The sequence below is a fragment of the Anabrus simplex genome, chromosome 1 (genome assembly GCF_040414725.1).
Source record: "Anabrus simplex isolate iqAnaSimp1 chromosome 1, ASM4041472v1, whole genome shotgun sequence".
Taxonomy (NCBI): domain Eukaryota; kingdom Metazoa; phylum Arthropoda; class Insecta; order Orthoptera; family Tettigoniidae; genus Anabrus; species Anabrus simplex.
The window spans coordinates 590,920,458-590,947,374 of NC_090265.1; the positions used below are offsets into that span (position 1 = coordinate 590,920,458).

A 26,917-nucleotide genomic window follows, 5' to 3' on the forward strand; every position below is an offset into this window, starting at 1 on the left:
AAGAAAAGAGAAGAGCAGTATGGCTTCAGATCAGGAAGGTCCATAACAGACCTTATATTCGCAGTAAGGCAACTACAAGATCGTCATTATAAATGGGGTAGGGATCTGGTGATGGCCTTCATGGACTCTGAGAAAGCTTATGACCGTGTGTGTAGAAACAAGGTACAGGAAGCCTTACAGAGAAGAGGTGTCGAGGAACAGACCGTAGAAAGAGTGAAGGAGATGTACAATGGGAGTGTCAGTTGTGTGAAAATAGGAAGAGAGAGAACAGGCTGGTTTGAGCAAAAAGGTGGATTAAAACAAGGAAGTGCTCTGTCACCTTTGCTCTTCGTAGTAACAATGGACGAGATAATGACAAAAGTGGCAAGGAAAATTGGAGAAGGAAAAATTAAAGTGATGATGTTTGCAGATAACTTGTTAGTCTGGGGAGAAAAGGAAGAGGATATCCAGGAACAGTTAGATGCTTGAGTGGATGAAGTGGAATAATATGGAATGAAATTTAATGCCCAAAAGAGCGAGATAGTGATCACAACTAGAAAGAAGGAGAGACCTACGAGAGGGTAATGCTTGGAAGGGAACAGCTTAGGAAGGTAGAGAGTTTCAAGTACTTAAGAAGTATCATAGAGGAAAGTGGAAGAAATGATAAGGAAATAATCTAGTGTGGAAGACAAGCAGGGGCATTCCTGAAAAGTGTCAGAAGCCTGGTTTGGAGCAAGGATGTCCCTCAGAGAAGCAAAAGGGTGATATACAGAACGTACCATATACCTATTCTGACGTATGCAGCTGAGACTTGGGTAATTAGGCAGAGAACCATGAATAGAATACAGGCAAGTGAAATGAAATTTCTGAGAAGCAGGATTGGAGTGACAAGACGGGATAAGATGGGAAATGAGGAGGTTTGTGATATGGACACACAAAAAGAATGACAGAGGAAAGGATCATATAAAAAATTAGATGTATGGCTTTTCAGGCGTTTGCTCTATTAACCAGCGTTTTGTCTTAGGTCTGACACTAGACTATTCAGAGTGGGATTGTCAGACCCTACCCACTGACGCTGGGGTGTATGCAGGTGAACTTATCAGAAGCCTATTTAACAGGCACAGTCTGATAACTGCATACGGGAGATAAAACTCCACAATGGAATTAATGCCCGCCTAGCAATTCCGAATGGGAACTTAGAATTTCCATCCAAGAGGAAAGGATACCGAGGAGGATGCACGAAATGGAGATAACAGGTAAACGGCCAAGAGGAAGACCAAGAGACAGGTGGAAAAAAGGAGTGGAAGAGCGTGTACAGAAAAGAGGAGATGGAGAGGCTTATGTTCCAAGCAAACCCGGCCAACAGCTGGAAACTGCAGATGATAATGACAATAACATCATCCGCAAAAAGCCTTACCTCTGATTCCACTTCTTTACTCATATCATTTTTATATATAAGAAAACAAAAAGGTCCAATAATACTGCCTTGAGGAATTCCCCTCTTAATTATTACAGGGTCAGATAAAGCTTCGCCTACTCTAATTCTCTGAAATCTATTTTCTAGAAACATAGCAACCCATTCAGTCACTCTTTTGTCTAGTCCAACTGTACTCATTTTTGCCAGTAGTCTCCCCTGATCCACCCTATCAAATGCTTTAGACAAGTCAATCGCAATACAGTCCATTTGACCTCCTGAATCCAAGATATCTGCTATATCTTGCTGGAATCCTACAAGTTGAGCTTCAGTGAAATAACCTTTCCTAAATCTGAACTGCCTTCTATCGAACCAGTTATTAATTTCAAAAACATGTCTTAATATGATCAGAAAGAATGCCTTCCCAAAGCTTACATGCAACGCATGTCAAACTTACTGGCCTGTAATTTTCAGCTTTATGTCTATCACCCTTTCTTTTATACACAGGGTCTACTATAGCAACTCTCCATTCATTTGGTATAGCTTCTTCAACCAAACAATAATCAAATAAGTATTTCAGATATGGTACTACAGGGTGGCGCACGATAAGTCATCCGATTGAATTTTTATCCTACAAGTATACTATTGGGGCAATAGCTTTCAAATTGTGTGCTGATATTCGTGCAGTTCATGGAAATTGCTCCAGATGTCGTTTCGAGTTCATCACTTCCATTTTGAGTCCGCCATTTCAGTTTGCCGCAATAGAGGACAAAGGACGATTGACCGTCGCACAAAAGACGAAGATTGTGTTACTGTTCGCGACGACGAACAGTGTTACATTGACACAGAGAAGGTTTCGTGCTCATTTCGGCACACGGTGGGCTCCCAGCCCACAGACAATGCGCAGATTACATCACAAATTTGCAAGTACTGGATCTGTTTTGGAGTGTAAGTGGCCACATGCACGTACCGTACGTTCGCCGCAAAACATTGAAGCAGTTCGAGTGGCTTTGACTTGTAGTCCGAGTGAATCAACAGGAAGAGCCAGTGCCGAGTTGGGAATTTCACGCCGATCTGTACAAAGAGTTATTAAATCTGAGCTTCACTTGTATCCATACAAGATGACTGTGAAGCATAAGCTTACTGCGAGAGATAAGGAGCAGAGACTACAGTTTGCAAGGTGGGCAATCGAGCAAGACCAAGAGGCAGTGCTACACAACACATGGTTTTCGACGAAGCTTATTTTTACATGAACGGTGTTGTGAACAAACAGAATATTCGATTTTGGGCACGTGAACCTCCGTGAATAATCCACATGAAAGACACCTACGGGAAGAAAGTGTGCGTGTGGGTCATGATGTCAAGCCATGGAATCATCGGTCCATTTTCCTTCAATGCTACAGTAACCAGTGAACGCTATTTAGATATGCAGCAAAACCAGTCCTTTCCTCAACTCATGACTACAGGTCTTCCATTGCAGACACAATGATTGATGCAGGATGGAGCACGCCCCCATACTGCCAACGTTGTGCTTGATTTCCTACACGAAAGACTTGGCCTTACGTTATTATCAAACAGATTTCCAGAACGTTGTGAAGGAGGAGTGGCCGCCTCACAGCCCCAACATTAACCCATGTGACTTCTTCCTTTGGGGGTTCCTTAAAGAGAAGGCGTACCACAGAAAACCCGAAAATGCAGTGCAACTTAGGGCCATCATTGTGAAATTATGTCGCGCCATTCCAGAAGATTTGTGCCGGGGAATCGTCACAAATGCACATGTGCGACTTGAAGTTGTAAAACAAAACGGCAGTTATATTGAACATGTGATTCATTATGTTTTATTTCCAAGCTGTATTCTTTACTTCTACATCAACAAATTACAAATCTTGTCAACAACAAATGTGTTATTCATGAAACAAATCAGATGACTTATCGCGCGCCACCCTGTATATCCCAACCCGTTGTCTTTAGTATATCCCCAGAAATCTTATCAATTCCAGCCGCTTTTCTAGTTTTCAACTTTGTATCTTATTGTAAATGTCATTGTTATCATACTGTATGTAAATTTTAATACTTCTTTAGCATTAGTCTCCTCCTCTATCTGAACATTATCCTTGTAAGCAACAATCTTTAAATACTGCTGATTAAATACTTCTGCCTTTTGAAGATCCTCACATACACACTCCACTTGTTCATTAATTATTCCTGGAATGTCCTTGTTGGAACCTCTTTCTGCCTTCAAATACCTATACATACCCTTCCATTTTTCACTAAAATCTGTATGACTGCCAATTATGCTTTCCATCATGTTATCCTTAGCTGCCTTCTTTCCTAAATCCAATTTCTTAGTACGTTCCTTCAATTTCTCCTTACTTCCACAGCCATTTCTAACTATTTCTTTCCAATGTGCACCTCCTTCTTAGTCTCTTTATTTCTCTATTATAATAAGGTGGGTCTTTACCATTCCTTACCAGCTTTAAAGGTACAAACCTGTTTTCACATTCCTCAACAATTGCTTTAAACCCATCCCAGAGCCTGTTTACATTTTTATTTACCGTTTTCCACAGATCATAGTTACTTTTTAAAACCTGCCTAATGCCTGCTTTATCAGTTATATGGTACTGCCTAATAGTCCTACTTTAAAGACTTTCTTTTCTATCACATTTATTTTTATCTACGACAAAACCAGCTTCATGATCACTAATACCATCTATTACTTCGGTTTCTCTATAGAACTCATGTGGTTTTACCAGCACCACATCCCGGATATTTTCCCCTCTAGTTGGTTCCATCACTTTCTGAATCAACTGTCCTTCCCATATTAACTTATTTGCCATTTGTTGGCCATGTTTACTGTCGTTCGCATTTCCTTCCCAACTGACATCTGGTAAATTCAGATCTCCCGCTACAATCACATTCCTTTCCATGTTGTTTCCCACATAGCTGATTATCTTATCAAATAATTCTGAATCCGTTTCAGCGCTACCCTTTCCTGGTCTGTACACTCCAAAGATATCAAGTTGCCTATTATCTTTAGAAATGAGCCTTACACCTAGAATTTCATGTCTGTCATCTTTTTTCGTGGCTTACAAATTCTTCTTTCTTGTTACAAGTGATGAAAATAACTTTTCGTCCGTATTGAAAGTTTCATAAACTATATATAGGATAATATCTTTTGTTTATTTCCACCTATTCAATACAAGATGTTGGCATTTATGTTAAAACATTTTTCAGATGAGACATGTTTCGCCTCCTACTGTGAGGCATCTTTAGTCATTATCAAAAAACCTTATTATTTTACCAGGCATGTGGTTAAAGATATTCTAAAATGTGGTTGATGATTATAAGAGAGAGAAGATTTACATTGGTGTTCAACATGTTCATGAAGTAACTAAAAATCTAATATAGTGATAAAAACATATGTAGTTCTTTGTTGAATAGGACTTCGTTTGCTTGTACTATAGTAAAAAAAGGGTGGCTTGAAGCCGTAGTCATTAACAGATGTCTAATACATAGTGGAAGGCATATAATATCAGTTCTATGAGAATATACATTACATTTAAATGATACTAAAAACTGGTGGATTCATAGGTAGTACATATAAAATGTTCAATGAAATAACTAAAAATCTAATATAGTGATAAACACATATGTAGTTCTTTGTTGAATAGGACGTCGTATGATTGTACGGCTTGAAGCCTTAGTCATTAATAGATGTCTAATACATAGTGGAAGGCATATGAAATCAGTTCAATGAGAATATATAATACATTCAAATGATACATAAAAACTGGTAGATTCATAAGCAGTACATTTTAAAATGGAGGCGTCATGTGACTATAAATGACAGTTGATGGCTTAAAGCCGTAGTCAATGTTTGAAGTATAGGTCAAATAACTGCTAATATATGGTAAAAAGATATAAGTCAAAATATAAAGCTGAGTATAAAAATATGAAGGAAAAACATTCCAATTGCTTGACAAAAGTTACTTGGCGTTGGCGTGCATTTGTCCGTGATATTTATTGGTCAACAGTTCATAGGTTATTTTAGATTTATTCGGCGAGATTGCATTGACAAGAAGTTCACCAGATGTTTATAGTTGGCCTAATTTGTATTAAGTCATCCAAGAAAGTTGCAGAGATGATGATGGGCTGATATTCTCAACGTTGGTATGGTTTTTTTGACGTGAAGGTTGGAGAGCTGTTGTTTTCTTCTTCGATGACAATATATTTTATAAAATATGCCTTCCACTATGTATTAGACATCTATTAAAGACTACGGCTTCAAGCCGTACAATCATACGACGTCCTATTCAACAAAGAACTACATATGTGTTTATCACTATATTAGATTTTTAGTTATTTCATTGAACATTTTATATGTACTACCTATGAATCCACCAGTTTTCAGTATCATTTAAATGTAATGTATATTCTCATAGAACTGATATTATATGCCTTCCACTATGTATTAGACATCTATTAATGGCTACGGCTTCAAGCCACCCTTTTTTTTACTATAGTACAATCAAACGAAGTCCTATTCAACAAAGAACTACATATGTTTTTATCACTACATTAGATTTTCTTTTTTTTTGTTGCTATTTTTGCTTTACGTCGCACCGACGCAGATATGTCTTATGGTGACGATGGGAGAGGAAAGGCCTAGGAAGTGGAAGGAAGCGGCCGTGGCCTTAATTAAGGTACAGCCCCAGCATTTGCCTGGTGTGAAAATGGGAAACCACGGAAAACCATCTTCAGGGCTGCCGCATTAGATTTTTAGTTACTTCATGAACATGTTTATAACAAATGTAAATCTTATCTCTCTTATAATCATCAAACACATTTTAGAATATCTTTAACCAGATGCCTGGTAAAATAATAAGGTTTTTTGATAATGACTGAAGATGCCTCACAGTAGGAGGCAAAAGATGACTCATCTGAAAAATGTTTTAACATAACTGCCAACATCTTGTATTGTATTGAATAGGTGGAAATAAACAAAAGATATAAATTCTTCTTTCACCAAAATGAATACTCCCCCTCCCACCAATCCTATCCTATCTCTACGAGACACACTCCAGTTCTGTGAGAAAATTCCTCCATCAAGAAGTGCGACATAAGTTGCAACAGTGGACAACTGATTCGGTGATTATCCCCAGAGGCCTAACATCCTGTCCTCCATCCATTACACGTGTGTATAAATCGACCATTCAAAACTGCATTGAAACAGCAGTGAATGAACGTCAACTGTTTAACATCCAATTTTTGTATTGATAAAACACCTTTGAACATTATTTACAAGTTGGTTCAACATTTTTTTACTAGTTTTGTAACATTAAAAATAATTTCTGCAATTTTTTCCTGAACCGGTCTAAAACACCGTGCGCGCCTCCTCACGGGGTTATTTTTACGCGCCCTCTCCAAGGTTTACGTCAACTGGTTGTAAAAAGGATGGCACAATCACTAGAACAAAGAAGAATAAGTCTTTCAATATATCAAAACACACAGCAGAGTATTAACCGTTCTCGTCATGATGACAAACAGGACCCAATCTCGTAACCCATGTAATGGAGTTCATAAAAAAAGAAGCAAACCCCAATCAACTATAAAAACTAAAATTCTATAAAAATCAAGTGTGAAAATAATCATACTTACAATGCGAGCAACAAAGAGTGTCTTGAATGGATCACCAGTAGCAGTTGGAATGCCATGTGGATCCCCTAGAACAGATAATGTTGTTTGTAAACAAAGAAATTAAAATATCACAAAAATGCAATTAAAATTGTGCAGATTATCTCGTAATGCCATAATACCAGTGTTTGAAACGAGACATTTCACAGTACCTTCATTTTCCAAAATGCATTTTTTCCCAAACTATATACAGCAGTGCAAAATACTGTATACAAGGGCCTAGAAAATGCAATAAGTGTTTCCTACACAATGCTGCAGTCGAGAAATACCCTATACACAATACTCAAGAGCACCCTACTTTTAGGAGAGAATATTTATTTAAATGAAAAATGGCCATAATTTGCATTTTATTTACAAGAAATTAATGCCTCATAATGATGTACTCCAAAACTGAACAAAATATAAATTTGTTTTAAGAAGCGCAGCATTATCTTCACATGCTGTTCCAGAAGCAGCCAGGGACTTTACCTACAATAGCAAAAATAGAATACTAAACGCAATATCTCCCTCATCTGTCTTCATCTTCACTTTCAGAGTCATCACTAGCGAACGAATCTCTACCTTCCCATAGAGTGTCATCCTTAGTTCTGTCAAATGAATTTGTGATACCATATTTAAAAAAAGGATTTTTCTACCAGTAGTAGTGGAATAGAATCCCATGCACATTTTATCCATCAACAATCTGAGTCACATCTGACCTCTTGACTTTTCCAATCTGCATGAACTTGTGTTTTTCACCAGCTATTCACTGTGTACACTGCTGTTTCAGTGCAGTTATGAATGGTCGGTTTATACATACATGTAATGGATGGAGGACAAGATGTTAGGCCTCTGGGGATAATCACCAAATCAGTTGTCCACTGTTGCAACTTATGTCGCACTTCTTGAGTTGTGTGTCCGTGGCAGCTGTTAAGGACCAACATGTTACGTAAATTTAGGCGTGCACCCGGGCGGCATTGCCAAAGATGCGTCACCCACGGGGTCACTGTCCATCCATCCTTTCGTATTCGCTCTCATCAGTATGCCTTTCACCAATACTTTCGGAACAGTTTCCATTGCAAGTAATCAACTTCATTTTCCGTATCAAAATTTAATCACTAAATTTTACAATATTTAAAATTCTTCCACCGTTTTGATACTTTTTTTTATGTTAAACAAAAACAGTTTCCATTGCCAGTTATACACAACATGAACATACGAGGGGGTACACAAAATAAACAGGAATTGTTTTTAAAAGCTATATATTTTCAAATTTTTTACAAAAGCACCTTATCCCCTTCAAAATACTCTGCACTACAACTAATACATTTGTCCCACCGGTGCTTCCACTGTTTGAAACTTTCTTTGTAGTCATCTTTAGAAATGGCCGACAGCTCCTCCCTCGTTTTCTTCTCGACCTCTTAAATGTTAACACCAATATAAATGGTCCGTTACTGGACATTATAAATTTTCCAGCTAACTCATTCCTGCTTGCCAGCGTTTCACCTCAGTGTGCTAAGTTGGGCTCATCAGATTAGTATTATAAACTGACTCATTTATTTCAGGTTCCCTATGGGAATTAATATCTATCTCTTCAATGTTGTCAAACTGGTGTCCCTTCATGCCCCTTTTCATGTGTGGAAATAAGAAAAAGTCGCACAGAGCCAGGTCAGGCATGGGGCAGCGGAACCATGTCATTTTTAGACAAAATCTGTCCAATGGAGATGGCTGTGTGTGTAGGTACATTGTCGTGGTGGATGAACCAGTCTTCTGTCTGCCATAAATCAGGCCTTTTTTGACAAACACTGTTACGCAATCTTCTTAAGACTTCCCAATAAAAGGTTTGCACGTTATTCACTTCAACTTGCCATCATAAAAAACGAAACAAGAACAAAACAGTGCTAGCAAAAACAATCACTGCAGATGAACAGAACAAGCCAGGTCGACAACACAGGCGGCACTGAACTGGTAACAAGTTGTGCTATACACGTCTAGCGGCAGAAATGCGTACTAAACAAGCTTCGCCCATGGCAATGTTATTCCTGTTATTTTTGGGTAGCCCCTCGTACACCTTTGATTTTCATTGTCGGCACTTCTATCATGATGCAAGATTCCTCCTGTTGAGAATGTTGAGTGCATTTCAAACTACACTGGAGTTTATTCTGTGTTACCAATTTGTAATATATATGAATGTTCTCGGTGATTATTATGTGGCGATGAAAACTCACCATACTTCCTTAGTACAGTCAAAGTGAGGTAACTTTGGACATAAGAAATTCAACTGTTAACAAATCTTACAGTTTTAAAAATTCTTAATGAGAGGCTGCATTAAATACCAGGTGGTCTACCCGCCACTTGCGATCTAATTTTATGCAACATGCTGAGTTTACTTCAATTCTGAAATACATCAGTCCCTCTCTCTAAATCGGGGTAATATAATGAGATGTGTGGTTACGGTCTACAAAACAGCCGAAATCATGAGCACCCCTATTAATTCATTCTGTCTACCATCAATGAACCTCTAAAAAGAGCACAGATACAGAGAACCCTTACCTTACAACAGGAGGTGCACACACAGATCAGGAACAAGTAATGTATAGGCTGAGAACTGCACATTGCATGTTAAGCTTCGCAATAGCTCACTTGGCAGGGACACAGTCGGAGATGTGCTAGTGGACAGCGCAGAAAGCCCAGAAATGCCAGAGCAATGGAAATATTTGTATGAGGAATTCATATAGAGTAAAATATTTGTCACATTCAACTCTCCCTGAGTGATCCTAATAATTTAGGCAGGGAAGGCATGACATTTGGGATCTCCCTTTTACTGCATCCCGTACAAATCATGGCTCACAGCGGTTACACTGAATGATAAGACACGAAGCGATCAAGTACCATCAGCGACAATAAGCAACACTTTGAATACCAGCCTGTAATGTTTTCAAGCATAGAGTGAGAGAGCCCTAAGATATCAGGAAATTTCTACAGCATGAATGTCAAAACACTCACTGATGAGCAAAAGCTGATGCATGTGGCATTGTGTTAGTAGACTTTTGCCATACTATTCTGATGACCAGTTAATGAAAGATCTTGTACCTGGTAATGTCATTATGTCTCCGCTATGACCCTGAATCAGAGAGCAGAAACCATCGAGTATCCATAATCCCTTGTGCATATATAACATACCCAAAAATTAGTCAACACAAAGATAACTATGGGTGCTACATGAATTCTAAGGGCATATTTGAGGCCAGCACAATAAATAATAGTAATAATAATAATAATAATAATAATAATAATAATAATAATAATAATAATAATAATAATAATGGCTTTACGTACCACTAACTACTTTTTTAAGGTCTTTGAAGACGCCAAGGTACCAGAATTTAGTCCCACAGGAGTTCTCTTATGTGCCAGTAAATCTACCAACATGATGCTGACACATTTGAACACCTTCAAATACCACTGGACTAAGCCAGGATTGAACCTGCCAAGTTAGTGTCAGAAGGCCAGCGCTTCAACCGTCTGAGCCACTCAGGCCGGCCCAGCACACTAATAAATACAGTACTTGATATATTTTAAGAAAAAAATTGAAGGACAAATTTGTCAACCTGTAATGTTGAAGTACTCTGCACTACCAGACATGAATCCAGTTTGTCTGTTACAGCACATTCATAAGCATACCTCCCAAATTTTGAAAAATGCTATCAGTAAAGCTCACACGCAACAAAAAATCTAATGATTTTCAACATACCCGGGCTTGATGAAAATAATAATACTTCTGGGCGGGTATGATGCGCATAGGTATCACCCAAATATAACTATAAAATTAGTCACAAATGGAACATTATAATTGCTTTTACACATATCAAGTGATAAATCCCTGGCAAATTAAGAAATACCGTCGTTATTTGAGAAATATGAAAACATACTTAAGGCTTGTAGACAGGACTGGTACTACGCTGCTGTTGCCGTCTTTTGTTACTTTCTTCAGGTCCAGGGCTAGCACCGTGGAATGGGAGTGCTATGTCTGTGGATTCTCATTATCTTTGGCCAGTACAAACAGCAAAATGGAGGTCAAAAGAAATATAGCATGATCCCTGGACCAATAAATATTTTTATTTCTGTTCGAACGAAAGTAGCTCGATCCCGGGACCAATAAATCACTAGTCCACTTAATTTTTCTTATGTACATTGGCCATACCATTTTGTCGCCTATTAAATATTGCATATCGCGATACAATTTATGAAATGATGTCACTGACAAGTGAAGAATGAAACGAAAGCAAAGAACTTCAGTGAACACAGATATCACACACGAAATTGTTCAAAGTGTAAGACAAAAGACATACGTGTGTCACTGTGAGCGCAACACCAAATGTACTTGTAAAGTGGTAAGGTACGTATACATAATATTCTCCAAAAAACATATATTTCTTAATTTGCCAGGGATTTTTCACTTGATATGTGTAAAAGCAATTATTATGTTCCATTTGTGACAAATTTTATAGTGATATTTGGGTGATACCAATGCGCACTATACCCCTTCTGGGCTACAAATACATTAATTCATGCTTTAAACAGGATACTTCAATGAAATCATATCTACTTACATCATTAAGCCAATGATTTGTAGATGAACATAACAATCAAGAAGAAATCCATGTTAAACAGCAGCAGGCATGGTGAATATTGGTTTGGAGCACACGAAACAGGACTTCCTCGATAAATTAAGCAGATATGCGATTTTTTAGCTAATATCTTCAGAAAATGTTTTGTCATAACAAGGACCAGGACTCCTGGTCCTCAAAATAGAAATAGACTCCAGAGATTCACTGGACATGGATGATCTGAACTCTGTTCTATTTTTCTTCACAAGGCTGAAAACACCTTCACATTCTGATTGCTATGGAGTATGGTGAAAATAGGAAGCATTACTCTAGAAATTTGGTTATACTTAAGAAGTCTATCGGCTCCTCGAATTCTTGATATTTGTGCCCAACTGGAATCACTTGCAGCATCTTGATTTGCAGCTAAAGTGTCATCTACCTGAAGAGCTTTGAACTGCCTCTGAAGCTCATTCACCACCTCATCTGTAGTTTCATTCTTTCCTTGCATAACATGATAGGAAAATTTTCCAAGGGAAAAAAAAAACGAATGGAAGAAAACTGTCCATCTTCAATTTTGTCTAACCTAGCAATTCGAGCATGCTTTAACACATCATCCTTGAGCGGAAACTTGTTGATGATGTAGTTGCAGGAAGTACAAAAGTAGTTTCTCACTGATGAAAAGAAAAGGGATTTATCAGTATCCTGGAGATCATTCACTATATTCGAATTCTGAATGCCAATAAATAACTCATCATCACTCCTTTGATTTTGAATCAAGTTGTACTCATCTTCAAGCAATGAAGAGCTTTTGACTATTTTGGGCTTAAACTTGGTGAACAACTGCTTTAGCAAATCCATTAGAAGTTCTAATAAAAAGTGAACTTGTGGGGAAGAAGTCTGAAGGGCAACCCTGAATTTGTCAAATACAGGAATAGTCACATGAAGGAAAGTGCAAAAAGCTCTGTTCAAGTTTGAGGACAGATACAAACAATTATTCCTCACAGGTTGTAGCAGAAGTCTTACTTTTTAGGATGGGTTTGTCACATTTGGAAGAATATGACATTCTTTTAGGGGCATGGGTAGTAGCAGAATAAAGAATTCTCTTCTTCTGATACTCTTCGGATCCACCTTGTTCAACTCTAGGTATTCTGAAAGATGTCAAGCTTGTGGAAATATTTTGGGTACATAATATTACTTCCTCCTTGAAGAAAAAAAGAAGTGGATCCCACTGGTCAAGTAGTCTATCCAAACATCTGCCTAAATATAACCACCTAGTACATACATGCTTCAGAATTTTCTTTGCCTCTTTATTGTGCAAGATCTGAAATTTCTGAAGGCAATCTTTTATTTTGACACTCTTCTCTAAGAAATAAGATATATCAACAAGGATCTCATCCACTTTAAGTGGTAATCTTCCAGCACCTTTTTCAGATGCTAGATTAATCAGGTGGCAATGATGCCAATACCTGGTTGAACTTCCTTCAGAAATGCTGAAACACCATTTTTCTGTCCTATCATAACAGGAGTATTGTCGGAGCAGAAGCCACACAGTTTTCAATTGGTATGTTATGAGAATTCAGCTGTGATAACATCAGGTTACCTATGTTTCGCCCTGTTGAGTCCCCGTATAACACTGGTATGGATAGCACAGTGCTCACTACTTTTCCCTCAGAATATCATAGAATGTAACAATAGGATACAACTTGGCATTCGTATCATTGCTTCCATGTGTTGCCAAAGAAAATGGTCCGTTCTGAAGGCACTTAACAACTTCAGATGATACATTTCTTTGCCATTTTATTTACAACGCATGTCGTTTTCATGCGACCACAGATCTATTTCTTTGCAACTTCTGATGTGGAAAACATCTTAAATAAAGCACCAGCATGATCAGCTGCACTTAAGGGCACATTGTGTTCCACCAAAAAGGAAGTAGACAGACACACTGCTCTAATAATGTCACTGTCAACATTTCCAGACTTGACAAAAAAGGTATTGATTTTCCTGTTAACATCCTTCGATTTAACGTAACTTAAGTGTTTACCGCACTTCACATGATTACTTAAATCGTTTCTTCCACCACGTGCAATATTAGCCAAGCGCCTACGAGTGCCGTTTGTCAACGTTGCGTATTGCTTCACTATTTTTCCTAATTAGCTCTTTATTTATTTATTTATTTGGGAAACCAAAACAGCGAGAAGCCGAATTACAGAGTTCCGCAATAAAAACTATATTTACAATAGAGTAGCACAGGCAAACATTAAAAAATAAGTGTAAGAACAATGAAAAAAACATCTAATGATAAAAATAGAGAAAAATTAAAAACTAACAAAATAACTGTAGAGACAACAATTAACAACAAAACATAAAGGCAAAAGAAACAACAAGGAAAACTGAAGATTGAACGAAAAACGAAGAGAACTTACAGCTAGGCACAGTAAGATAAATACAGACGTAACACATAAGTAACGGTATAGTACAGTAAAAAATAAGTAAATAAATATTACATTATGTACAAAAGAGGGAACAGCAATGAGAAGAGAAAAAAGAAATATGAAGAAAACGTACTAGGTTAAGAAAGAATCGATTAAAGGAGGCATACGAAGAAAAAACTTCCAAGTTCCTGTCAGAAGATAAAGAGTTAAGGAGGGTTGGTAAGTGGATAAATGTACTTCTTTGAACGAGAGAGAGGCGGGAATACAGAATATGAAGGGGCGGATTAATCCTTGTTTTGCGAGTTGGAACATGTAAGGAAAAGAAGGATGCAGGTTCAAGAGAATGAAATAAACCGCTAACAGCGTTATATAGGAATCTAAGGTCGGCTACTTTCCTGCGACTAGATAACAGGCAACGGTTTAACTTATCAAGTATCTGATTACTGCTCAAGTTTCGACAATCACATACTCTGGCTCTAACAATGGCACAGAAGAATGACTGCACGCAGGCAATGTGATTCAGATTAGTGGGTGGAGAGGTAGACCAAATGGGAGACGCGAATTCAATAATCGGTAGGATGCAAGATACATAGTAGGCTCGGAGGGCGTGGATATCTGTGATGTCAGAAAATCTATACGACAAACCGAGAAGTGACATTGCTCGTGAGGTTATCTTTTGTATATGGGCGAGAAATAACAATTTACTGTCAAACAACACTCTTTAAGTCATTTTGTTCTGTTAGAGTTGGGAACGGGTTACCGAGGAGGGAATATTTACTAAGAATAGGGGATTTACGAAGCGTGATCGAAATAGAGGGACACTTGGTAGGATTAGGCTTAAGACGCCATGTGGAGCACCATTCAGAGAGTGAGTTAAGCCCACTCGGTAAGGAGTTTATGTCTGATAAGGAATCGATTTGTTTGAATATTTTACAGTCATCTGCAAATAGTAGAATTTCACAAGAAACGGAGGATATAGTATTAATGAGATCGTCAACAAATAAGAAAAAAAAGAAGCGGACCTAGGACACTGCCCTGTGGGATGCCAGAATGTACCATAACAAGTGTCGAACTGAACCCATCAAGAACCACACACTGAGTTCTGGCATTGAGGAAGCTCTGCAGGAGAGTTAGTAAGCCATTAATTCAATTAATTCAATTCAAAATCAGGCAACTCAAGGGAAGCATTAATGTTCGAGATCCTGCAATATAATATCGGCCACTGTTACACTATAATGCTTTTTTCCAGTATACTAAGCTAATTTAAGTTGTATGTCACCACAAATACAGCTAATAATGTTCAACTCTCAAAACTTGCCCAGCAGGTAGAGTCTTATCAGGCCCTCAAAGTGGCCGATAAATTATGCGCCGGGTAACTATGATTTATGCTGCCAATAGCGCTACCTGGGAATGGTCGAACGGAAACATCCTTTCACGCGGAGGGCAAGTTACGCGCTACTTTACCAGTAGGTGGTAGAACCGGCCCTCAGAGGTGGAAAGATTACTGAGAGTATGAGAAGGAACAGAATCAATACATGGAAAATCTGGGAACTGAACAGGTGCAACAAAATTAGACGCAAAGTAATCGTTGAAAATTTCCAGTCTATTACTACCACTGGCTAAATTATCACCCCAAGTCACTGTGTCTGGCACACACTTTGTATTTTTCCTGCTGTTTATCAGAGACCAGAATCTTTTGCTATTACTTCTCACTTCTAGGCAGGCAGAGTTTATGTAGTCCTGGTAATCCCGTTTTAGAAGCTGCTTATAGTGTTCGTGAAGGTCAGAAAAAGTTTTATAACTGGCTTCAGAAGGTGACCTTTTCCAGTCTTTCATTTTATTAATTTCTGCAATTTTGGTGTCACTTTTCTTCCAGAGTGGGCATCTGGCGTATGTTTTACGAGTGGGAACAAGGTCATGGATCATAGCACGAGTCCAGTCATAGAACAGGTCCACTGCTTCTTGGACTTCACCACTTGCAGCAAGTGCCAGGGTAAAAGAGAGAGGGTGTGATTGACAGCGTGCCATTCAACTTTTCGCCATATGGGTACACAGTTCCTGGTATAGGGTCGATGACTTTTCGGGTGGTGTGTAGGGGCAATAGAGAATGTTGCCTCAACAGACTTGTGGTTCAATTTAAAAATATTTCGTCCCACAGAAATAACTGAAGGCTCAACATATACTGTAATTCATTTTTACGTTGTGGTTATTATTTATTCCCCTGTAAGTTATTGACAAACCTATGTTTATTTTGTGACTGTAGTAGTGCATGTAACTAATTCTTAAGGTCTGCAATTTCATGCTTACATATATGACACGCTTTTTTTAAAAAAGTCTACACATTGTGAATACAGTATAGCGTTTTATTACCGGTGTAATATTTTATACCCTCTCTGTAAATACTTTAGTACTGGCCGCATGGCCGTTGAAATTCGTGTCTTTAATGTAATTTACTCCTACGTTATTCATCAAGTAATTCATGGTCACAGATACCATGGTTTTATAAACATGAACTTTAACTTCCACTGGCTTAAAAGTTATTAATGTGCCCATCCATGGTGTATGGCCAGACAGTGCCTTTTCCGGTATTCTTCTGCATTCTAGTGTCGTCGGTATGAACTATCTCACCACTGGCCTACGCTCCACCGAACGAGTATGCGCAAGTAAACATTGCGACTGTGGTCTGACTTGTAGGCTTCTGGGTAGTCGCCATTAATGTTTTGCCAGTGAACTGTGATGGATGGGCGGCATGCTTCTCCGCTTGGCGGGATGGATAGAGAGATTATCATGGACTCTGGGTGAAGTTGGTTTGATAGGGCTTACGCCCTCGTGAACTTTGAATGTTCTTTTTAAATTTTATTATCATTTCATGTACCTCGCCTAGAATGTTTGAGTGCACTCTAAGGATTACCTTTACCACGACTCACGACTATGGCAAGATACTACACTGTAAGTGTTTGTTTCAACTCATCTTTAACTTATTTCAACTGGTGAACTGAATATTTCAAAATGTGACGTGCGTACCGCGACAGGATGTAACTTTGCATCAACTAAATTCTCTGCAGTGTAAACCACTTTTGTTTACTAGGGACATGCACCTGCTGTGAATTAATATTAATTCTTATTCTTGGAAATTGTAAATTTAATACTTGATGTTTGGTAGCGGCCTTCCAGCCCTAAAAAGTAGGGGTTAACGCAATGTTTTGGCAGGGTTACTAACAAAAGTTGCTACAAGGGTATGGAATTTACTTTTGTTTTCCATCTTAATTTTCCTTCATTTCCTTCTTCTGGGTTATATTTTTAAATTAATTTGCTTGGTATTCTCGTGATCTTTCGGCGTTCTGTTTTTCTTTTGTCTCTTAATATGTATATGCCTATTGTTGTTTGGTGGCCTATGATTGGCCCTTTTCCTTAACTACATAGCGTGTTCGTTGCTATGGGAATGCGAATGTTGATCGATGGTGATGCTGATTGTTGATGGATGTTGGTGGAAACGAATTGATGTCCCTGTTATGAATTTAGTATTGTGGGTGGTTTAATTCAAGAAAATCACTATTTTGGTCAAAATTGATTCAAGCTTGGATAAGATATAGAATGGAAGTATGAACCTATCAAGGTAATCTATTGGTATTTAAAGGATACCCCAGATTTGAAAAGGCGTTTCAGAATTGTGCGTAGTCTTTTTAAGTTTTTTTTTTTTTCTCTTATGAACGGTCGACTGTAGGTTTTTCTGATCTTTGAGCACTAAGTTTTTAAAATTTAATTTTACAACAAGGATACACCTTTAATTAATTTGTAAGCAACTTAAAGTCTATTATTAAATCTCTCTTTGTTTCCAAATAAAAGGTGGTTGTTTTTGAATGAGGGTAAACATTTCAAAACGATGACCAGGTCTCCATTTTTTCACTCCTCTGGTATCACCGGTTTAATTTATGGTGAGTACTAGTTTATTTTTCTTATCTAATGTTTGTTTGGACTCAGACGTTTCCACAACTCTGATCTGTACTTATCCTTTTCATGTATGGTCAGAGCATTTGTGCTGTCACTTGGTGCAATTGTGTTGTTAATTGCGTTAAGTGGTACAGTTTTCAGCAGTATGTTTTCCCGCTTTTGACATCCAATTTTTTCAGTCCCTTCGAAAACGTACTAACCAAGTTCCACTGTAAATTTATTACTCAAAATTAGTTTCGGCAGACTGAAGAACCTAATAGTTACAAAATAACAGAGTCGAACTGAAAGGAAATGGCTTCAGATTTTACAAAATATTTCCTAGACACACATGCTAAGAATTCCAACACCTCTGCATCAAAAATTGTCTCAAAAAGCTGTACAAGAGATGTTTATAGCCAAGTTCTATAGTAGGGTTCAGAGAAATAATTCCTTTCAACATTTTGTTTCTGATGGCTCAACTCAAGGCTCGGGAACGTCCTCTCCTCCCAAATGTTAGCTTCAACTAGCACAAAAAAATATATATCTGTTTGTTAGAAAGTTGGTAGCCAATAAGACTGTAAGCAAACCCCATGCTGTCTTCATCACCAGAGTCTTTGTCTGAACTTCTTGAAGTTCTATCAAGATACTCTCTACATCCTCAACTGTATCATTTGCTATAATAATATCAAAAGCCTCCTGAAAAGTGATTTACCTGCCAGAAGAAATGATATATAATTCACAAATGAAAAAAAAAAAGTCAGGTCAAAAAAATTTCTAATTGCCAAGCAATTTGCAGATGAAAATAGATTCTGCAATACGCTATATGTTAAAAATATTGTGAAGTATAAATGTAGTTAATTAAACATTAAAAAATTGGAAAAAAACAAGCAATGAACTAAAATAAGAATTATTTGCTAACAGATATATACTCAACAAAAATTATAAAACTGACAATCTTAAAACGCGAAGAACAACTGTCGACCGAATATAAAAACCGGGCTAAGTGCCAAAACAATCAAATTCCATTTTATTGCTAAAACATGGGCTATGTGCCTATGCCTGTGCAGTAAAAACCGGGCTATGTGATATTCAGTCGGCAAGTAGTTCAAACTTTAGCCACAAGAATTGCCTGGTTCAAGTGCCACCTACCATGTATCAAAATCCAGGCTATGTGCCAAGCGCAATGTGACTGGTTTTGTAGTTACATGATACTGCAGTTCAGTACCGGTTTTACTTAGAAACAGTGAAAAAATACTTTCCAAACCTAAGATTTCGGAAACCCAGAAAAGACACGTGTAATACTTGCGATTTGTTGCACAACAAAATACAAAATGACCAGAGGAACAACAAACTACACCGAACCTCACTGGAAATTCACCACAGGAAAGTAGAGCGAGCCAGAGAAATGATGTAACTAAATCACAAAGAATCAGCTGCTCCCGTAAGTAATACCTGTACAATTTCAGTCGACTTGCAGCAAGTGTTTTCTTTACCAACACTAACCCACTGCCAAATGTATTACTTACAACAATTGTCTTGTTTTAATCTGGGTTTGCACATGGCTGACAACAATCAGGGATTTTTGTTTGTTTGGCATGAGGTTTTGAGTGGCCGGATAGGCAATGAAATTGCCAGTTGCATAATCAGAGGCATTAATAATAACATAACAAACAAGAAAAAACTGATCGTATGGAGCAACAACTGTGGGGGCCAAAATAAGAATAAGATGCTATTGTTTCTTTGGATATATTTGGTTTCTAACAACTATGTTGATGAGGTTCAACAAAAGTATTGTTGTCCCAGGCCATTTCTACTTAAAATGCGACCGCAACTTTGGTCTCGTAGGAAGAAGAAAAAGAGTTAAGAAATGAGAGGTTCCCTTGGATGTTGTCAGACTTCTCTGTACATCTTGCACAAAACAAAAACATTTATAACAACTTTGATGTATGAAGAAGATTTTTATGACTTCAGCGCAGTAGCTAAAAGTTGCCTTAATACGACAACTTTAGAAATTTCTAAGGTTGTTTGGGTCAAAGTAACCAAGAAAAATCCAAGAACTGTATACACAAAAAAATTTCAGTGATTTTGAACTCTGGGCAAAAACAAACGTGTTTAAAAAAGGGGTAACGAATGAAACTATAAAAAACTTTGAACTGCCATGGTTGGGAATGACATCAAGATTGAAGCCTGAAAAGAAGGAAGATCTGAAAAAGATGATTCCGTACCTAAAGTAAGAAAACAAACCTTTTTACACTGAACTAATACAGTATCCATGGTTTGAAAAACACTGTTTACGTATAAAAAAATTTAATATTTGTATAACAATTATTATAGCCTAAAGAAAAGTACTGTACACCACATTGTTTTCAAATTATTAAATTTTTCTACAACAAAGTTTTCAAGAACACTACTTTTTACTCAGGGCCTACTATTATTATGACTTGAGTACTCAGTCTTTTTTGTTTTATGAATAAAATTAATTTAAAAAAGATTTTCTCCTTTCTTTATCGAAATGTTATCCACACCTGTTGTTTACTCACTCTGTTCTTGTAAATTTTGCCTTTCATTATTGTGATACTTTAACAGCACTTAGCCCAGTTTTAATGGAACAGGGGTTGGCACATATCTCATTTCATAAAATTTCCAGACAAAAGAGGTAATTACAACAATAATATTCCTCACGTAACATTAAGCTTTCATGAATGTTTATGATGTAAGTGCTTCTGACTTTTTTATGCTTTTTTGGAAGAAAATATAAAAAACTGCGAAAATGGCAATGTTTTTTCTGTTTATCTCAGAACTTAGATTTTGGCACTTAGCCCGGTTTTTATATTCGGTCGACAACTAATGAAGGGGACATGATGCGGTATAGGTTTTCGGGCTTATGCTATGTCGAAAAAAAAAAAAAGGGTGAAATTCTTTATGTTTTGCAGGGAACTGTGTGTGCCCTGCGTCCTCAGAAGAAATCTCGACTGTCCACGAGAAAGGCTTCCTAAACAATGACTCTTTAAAATTCAGACGTTATAATAGAAGTAGAAATGGAACGTTCATTCGCCACCAGATGGCTCCCAAGATGTGACACAACGCTAGCGTTCGAAGCAGAAGCTGACTGAACCATCAAACTAAGTGGTTCACATAACGTGTGTACGTAACATGACATGACTGGTGTATGATATAGACACAAGCCTGGAATGAAACATCTGGTGCCGAGGTACGTACGAATTTGGAAAACACCGAGGCGAAATAACAATAGTGAAAGGACAGGGAAGGGAACTACCTACGTAAATTCTTAATGGCTGGCAACCAGGTATTACTTAATTGATAGCCGGTGTCCCTGTTGAAATTGTTCGGATTTCTACGCATTTTCACAGCTTCCCATATAATCCCGAACCTGTAGTGTCTAGTGTGGGTAAGAGCTCGAGCATCTTGGAATATGACATCATGACCCGACGATAGAGCGTGCTCAGCTATTGCCGATTTGTCTGGTTGGTTGAGACGAATATTACGTTTGTGTTCTTTGATACGGGTACCAATGGACCGGCATGTTTGGCCAATGTATACCTTACCGCAAGTACAGGGAATTTCGTATACCAAAGGATGTAAAAGTGGGGACAATTTGTCCTTGGTTTTACTCGGACTGTGAGCAATTTTAGTGCCGGAGGACTTTGGCTATTCGATCGGTGGTGTTTTGAATGTAAGACAAGTAGGCAGTTCCCTTCACTTCCTTCTGTGAGCTTTGCTTGGTCGTTTCACTGGGATGCCGGGCCCTATGAATCTGCAAATGCTGTAACCATTACCCTTGAATGCAACTCCGAGCGTGTCCATCTCCACCTGGATGTGTGATGGCTCACGAATTCGTCTCGCTGTCTTGGCGAGTGTCGTGAGAATGGCTTGTTTTTGTGCTGGATGGTGGTGAGAATCTGCATGAAGATACTGATTTGTGTGGGTAGGCTTACGATAGACGCTATGTCCTAAGGAGCCGTCCGGTTTCTTTCTTACTAGAACATCCAAGAAAGGAAGGCATCCGTCCGACTCCATCTCCACAGTGAATTTTATTGAAGGATGTTGCTGATTTAGATGGTTTAGAAATAGATGAAGTTTCTCAGGACCTTCTGTCCAGACCACAAATGCATCAGGGAACAGGACATTACTAAGCTATTTTACCACTGCATGACTTACAGCTATTTCTTGTGGGGTGGGAATTTTTACGAAGACGGACGGAGTGGCTATGGGAAGTCCACTTTCGCCCATAGTGGCTAATTTCTTTATAGAGCATTTTGAGGAGGAGGCTATTGCTTCGGCGCCCGTCAAACCTATGATATGGTGGAGGTATGTTGATGATGCATTTGTGGTCTGGACAGAAGGTCCTGAGAAACTTCATAAGTATGATGTCACACCACACTCTATACCTCCTTAAACAGCACATATGGTACACCGCGAGAATGTGACGTCAGCCAGGCCCACCAACCCTTCCTCACCAGTGTTGCCAATTCAGCGGATTTTCCGCCAAATTTGGCGGATTTTTAAATGGAACAGTGGATAAATTTTCTGTTTAGCGGACAGCGGATTTTTTGACGGATTTTCAAACTTCTTTTAGCGATTTTCAGCAGTAACAATATCACCTTTCACACCAGGGGAAAAAAATATATAGAACTTAGTACGGCATAACAGTCTACTTATTCCCATTTTCTAGACCAGCTCTGGCCCACAGCCTCAGTCAGAATTTGTTGCAATCGTTGCTGTACTCTTGATGAGCCGGGTAGTGTCGTGTTTCATAACGTGTTTCTTTTGACATCAGGTTCTTCTTTTTGGTACGTCAATATGTTGAAAGAATAGGTTAATAAGTAGTCAGATATTTAGTCAAGAATGGTTAAATAATTTAACTTTATAAGACTAGTTGGTTAGCTTCCCAGTGATCTTAAGTACGGACGGTGCGTCTATTGGCGGTGCAATATAAATGCGAAATTGTTTGACATTTATTTCCGGACTTATCAAAAACATGAAAAGAGTAACGAAAGCGAAAATAACTTTCGAAATAGATTTGAAAATTTCCGTATGTGCTTTGCTGCTTTGAACTGCCAGCATATTCTTTGAAAAGGAATAGTACCATGTGGCTTCATGAAACCACAGGACATCAACCCTGCACATCTGCTTCAGAGCATATAGTACGGGGAGAAGATGAACTCCTGTTCTGTAACTGGCGAGTGTTGAGTTTATTAAAACAGCTGGTGTATCTTATTTTGCTCCAGTTCGAAATTTAGCGGATTTTCAACTAAGATTTGGAGGAGAAAAGATATGGGTTGGCAACACTGTTCCTTACGGAGTGAAGGGGGTGTAATCCTATGATGTACGCTCTTCGCCAATAAACAGGTAAGTAGTGCTGTTAGGAGTTTTGCACCACATCGCAGAGCGGTACTCTCAATAAGGTGAGTAAGCTGCTTATTATAGTGTGTGAATTTATTTCATTCTGCATCCATGCTATTGAAACGCCGCCCTTCCATCACCCATGACATCATGTCCTCTATCGTCAAGTGGTTATGTTCGTTTGGTCGGTACGTCAAGTGCGCACGTTAATCAAAGAAGGAAGGGCGGTGATTAGACGGAGCTCCAGTCGCCATTACCACATGGTCGTGATACATGTGCCATTACTGTCAATTCACGTTTTGAATATTGATTTAATTAACGGTTCGCATATAAACATTGTGCGTTATTGTGTGTTTAACTCCGTAACGAACAATTTGTACATTCCGTGTGTATTTATGTGCGTTGTTCAAAATGCGAAGGAACTAAACTTGGGACTGATTTCAACTTAAAGTATGCTGGCAGTGCGTGCAATGGATACCAAAATAACCTTCTATATTACTCGGTGAGTACCATTTGAAGACATTATTTCCTATTCTTGTTACTGTGTGCACTTGCAATGTAATGTAGCCTCCATTTTACGTTTGCTGTGGGAGTAATAACACATTTTTTGGGTGGGTCGGTAGGTCACTGGCAAGCATAAAGGTAGTATCGCTCCTCATTGCTACTTCATGTTTCATTTCATATCGTTCGTATATGCTTTTCTGATAACTAAACATGCACGCGCGTTCATAACTTGGGAACATTAAATTGCTCCATAGGAACCTGCGCTCAGGCGGTATCGAAGTGATCTCTGATGTTTTCTTCCTGTGTTTTTAATTTCCAGTGTTTGAATGGTTCATTGTGCTTTCTATGGCAAATTTATATCATAAGTATGCATTATGTGATGTGCAGTGCTCATTTTCTGCTGTAACCCATGGGATGCATAGTTTGTTTGTATGCACATTTAAATGTCAGATGTTGCCTCATGACATCATAGTTTCATCATGGCTGACTTTCCACAGGTTGACGGGATGAACTATGACGTCATAAACATGGCTACCCTGGCAAGAGAGTCTTAGCACTTGGCAAATATTGGCATTTAATAATTACATACAAATGGCAAAAACTCTTAACTTTCGCATCTAACTTCCTTTTTTGGACATGCTAGAATTCACCCTTTAGGTTAAAAAATTTCTTAGGCCCAAATTGGAGATAGCTGGATTGTGAGCCGGACACGGATAGATTTTATTTGTGTAATCACGTTTATCACGTTCTCTTTCCTTGTCCCCTGCAAACACATCCTAACAAGGATTTACTGTATATGGAACGAAATCCTAGTTCAGCAACAAGGTAAAAGCTCCAAAACTACAAGTACTATAGTCAAGATTTCTGTAGGTCATAATTAAGAATTAGAAATCATACTCACAAACAGCAATTTCTTGCTCTAATTTGTAGGCCACTTGTTCAGCACGTTCTCTACGCCTACGTTCTAGTCTCTCCTCCCTTGTCTCCACCCGAGTAGGAGGTGGAGTTTCTTTTGGATCCTGAAATGGAAATAACAAATACAGAAAAAAGTAAGACTACAGAAAAAATTCAGCAATGCTGCCAACTACCACTCCTTTATGCTTTTTTTGTTATTGATGGGTTACTTGATCACCTACAATCCCAACTAATGATGACATGCCAAGCAAAGAGAGGCACTAGGGGTGCGACTCTTTTAGGAGAGTGTACTAAAGGTTTGGAACATCAACTGTTTACATTCCTCGTTTAGGATTGTTTAACGTGCAGCAGTTGGTAATTACATATCTGTATTGAATTCTAGGAGCAACACCATATATAATCAATTTCAGCTGATGACAGTAAATATATTTCTAGGTTTCTCGATCCCTATCCTTACAAGGAACTTTCGTGAAATGTCTGATAATAGTATAAAATCAAATATGATGGAAAAATCAGCTGTAATCAATGTTTCTTGTAAATAAATAAATTAGCCGTATGAATCCCCTAAGGGCTATGGCCTCCTGCAATGCAGGGACAGTGCTCAGTTTAGCTCATCAGGTGAGCAGGTCCTGAAGAGCATTATTATATTGGTTAATCTGTAGATTTTTCATGATAACATATTACCACATATTGTACATTTGTGTAGTCTCACCCCCGAGTGAATGCAATTGTGTTTTTCTGGAACAACAATTCGCGAAAACGCACTGTTGCATAAATGACAGGTGTACACTTTTATCCCAGGGAGGGTTCAGGTTGTTGCTAGGTAAAGGCGTAAACTTGCACTCTTCGTTCTTGCATAGCTTCTTCTCCGAATGTTGTAGACTTTTCTTGTAATTTCTTGACCTTATCCTCCGTTGAAATTCTCCTGACATACATTGCAAGTGCATATCCTCCTTCCACTATGTGTTACGTGATGAGTTATTCATGTCACTACTGCATGCAAACGTTTATCTGTTTGACATTCGTCTTGCCATTCTCCCGAGTGCACAGAAGATGACCATCACGGTATCCTCTTCGTCGAAGCGTACAATTGTATGTTGTATTCTTCACCTCTGTCCTGAGAGCGTATTTCAACATATTTTACACTTGCTCGGCTTCTTTCCGCAGTGTACGTGAGGATGATAATTTTATATTCACCACTTCATAAAAACCTCTTTTATCAATTTTACTGTATTATGCCGTAGTGATCAGAGAGGTGATCTCCAGGTCTCTTTGCGGAAGCGCACTGTTGCATATTTCACTGCTGCACAATATCTATAATATGTGTCTTGATCGACCTATGTTATTACAGGGCTTGAGCAAAGGTGTATCCCGTAAGGTCAGTGATCTCTGCACACAATTTTTCCCAACTCTTTCCACTCTTGCCTTATCTTTGCTGTTCTTGTCCATTGTTTTCCTCCCCATCTTGCAAACCAGTCTGCCCATCTAGTTCTTTGCCTTCCCACGTTTCGTCTTCCTTGTCTGGGATCCCACATTGTCATTTTGTAGGTCCATCGATTTTGCTCCAGTCTCGCTACGTGTCCTCCCCATTTCCACTTTAACTGATCGGCTGTCGTCAGAGCGTCCTTCATGCCGGTTCTCCTTCGTACATCTTCGTTCCGTATTCTGTCTCTCAATGTGACCTGGAGTATTTTTCTTTCCATTTTGCGCTGGCATATCTGGATCATTTTCCTTTGTTTTAGTGTTAGCGCCCAGGTTTGGCATCCATATAGTAGGACTGGTATCACACATTTTTCTAGGACTTCAGCTTTAAGGGTGAGTTTCTGAGTCTTGTCTGTCAGTATGAACTTTAGAGACCAGAACCTCTTCCATGCTTGTCCTATTCGCCGTTTGACCTCTTTTTCTGAACAGTTTGAGAATGATATGTTCTGGCCAAGGTATACACATTCCTCTACGTATTCCAGTATTTCTCCGTTTACGCTAACTGGAGTTTCCAGTGCATTAGTCATCAATTTAGTTTTTCTTGGATTCATTGTCAGGCCTGCTTCTTTGCTGACGTTGTCTAATTCTATTATCATTTGTTCTAGCTCCGT

At 38.4% G+C, this 26,917-nt stretch overlaps 1 protein-coding gene across 1 annotated transcript in view; it reads right to left on the minus strand.

Moving 5' to 3' along the window:
• The window catches only part of LOC136857170 (U1 small nuclear ribonucleoprotein 70 kDa), a 114,737-nt gene that overhangs the window by 68,595 nt on the left and 19,225 nt on the right, over window positions 1-26,917 (minus strand). Inside the window, exons 2-3 of the mRNA XM_067135604.2 lie at window positions 24,811-24,928; window positions 7,052-7,116 (exon numbers count right to left, since the gene is read on the minus strand). Of these exons, the coding sequence (XP_066991705.2) occupies window positions 7,052-7,116; window positions 24,811-24,928 (183 nt within the window). The remainder of the gene's footprint in view (window positions 1-7,051; window positions 7,117-24,810; window positions 24,929-26,917) is intronic.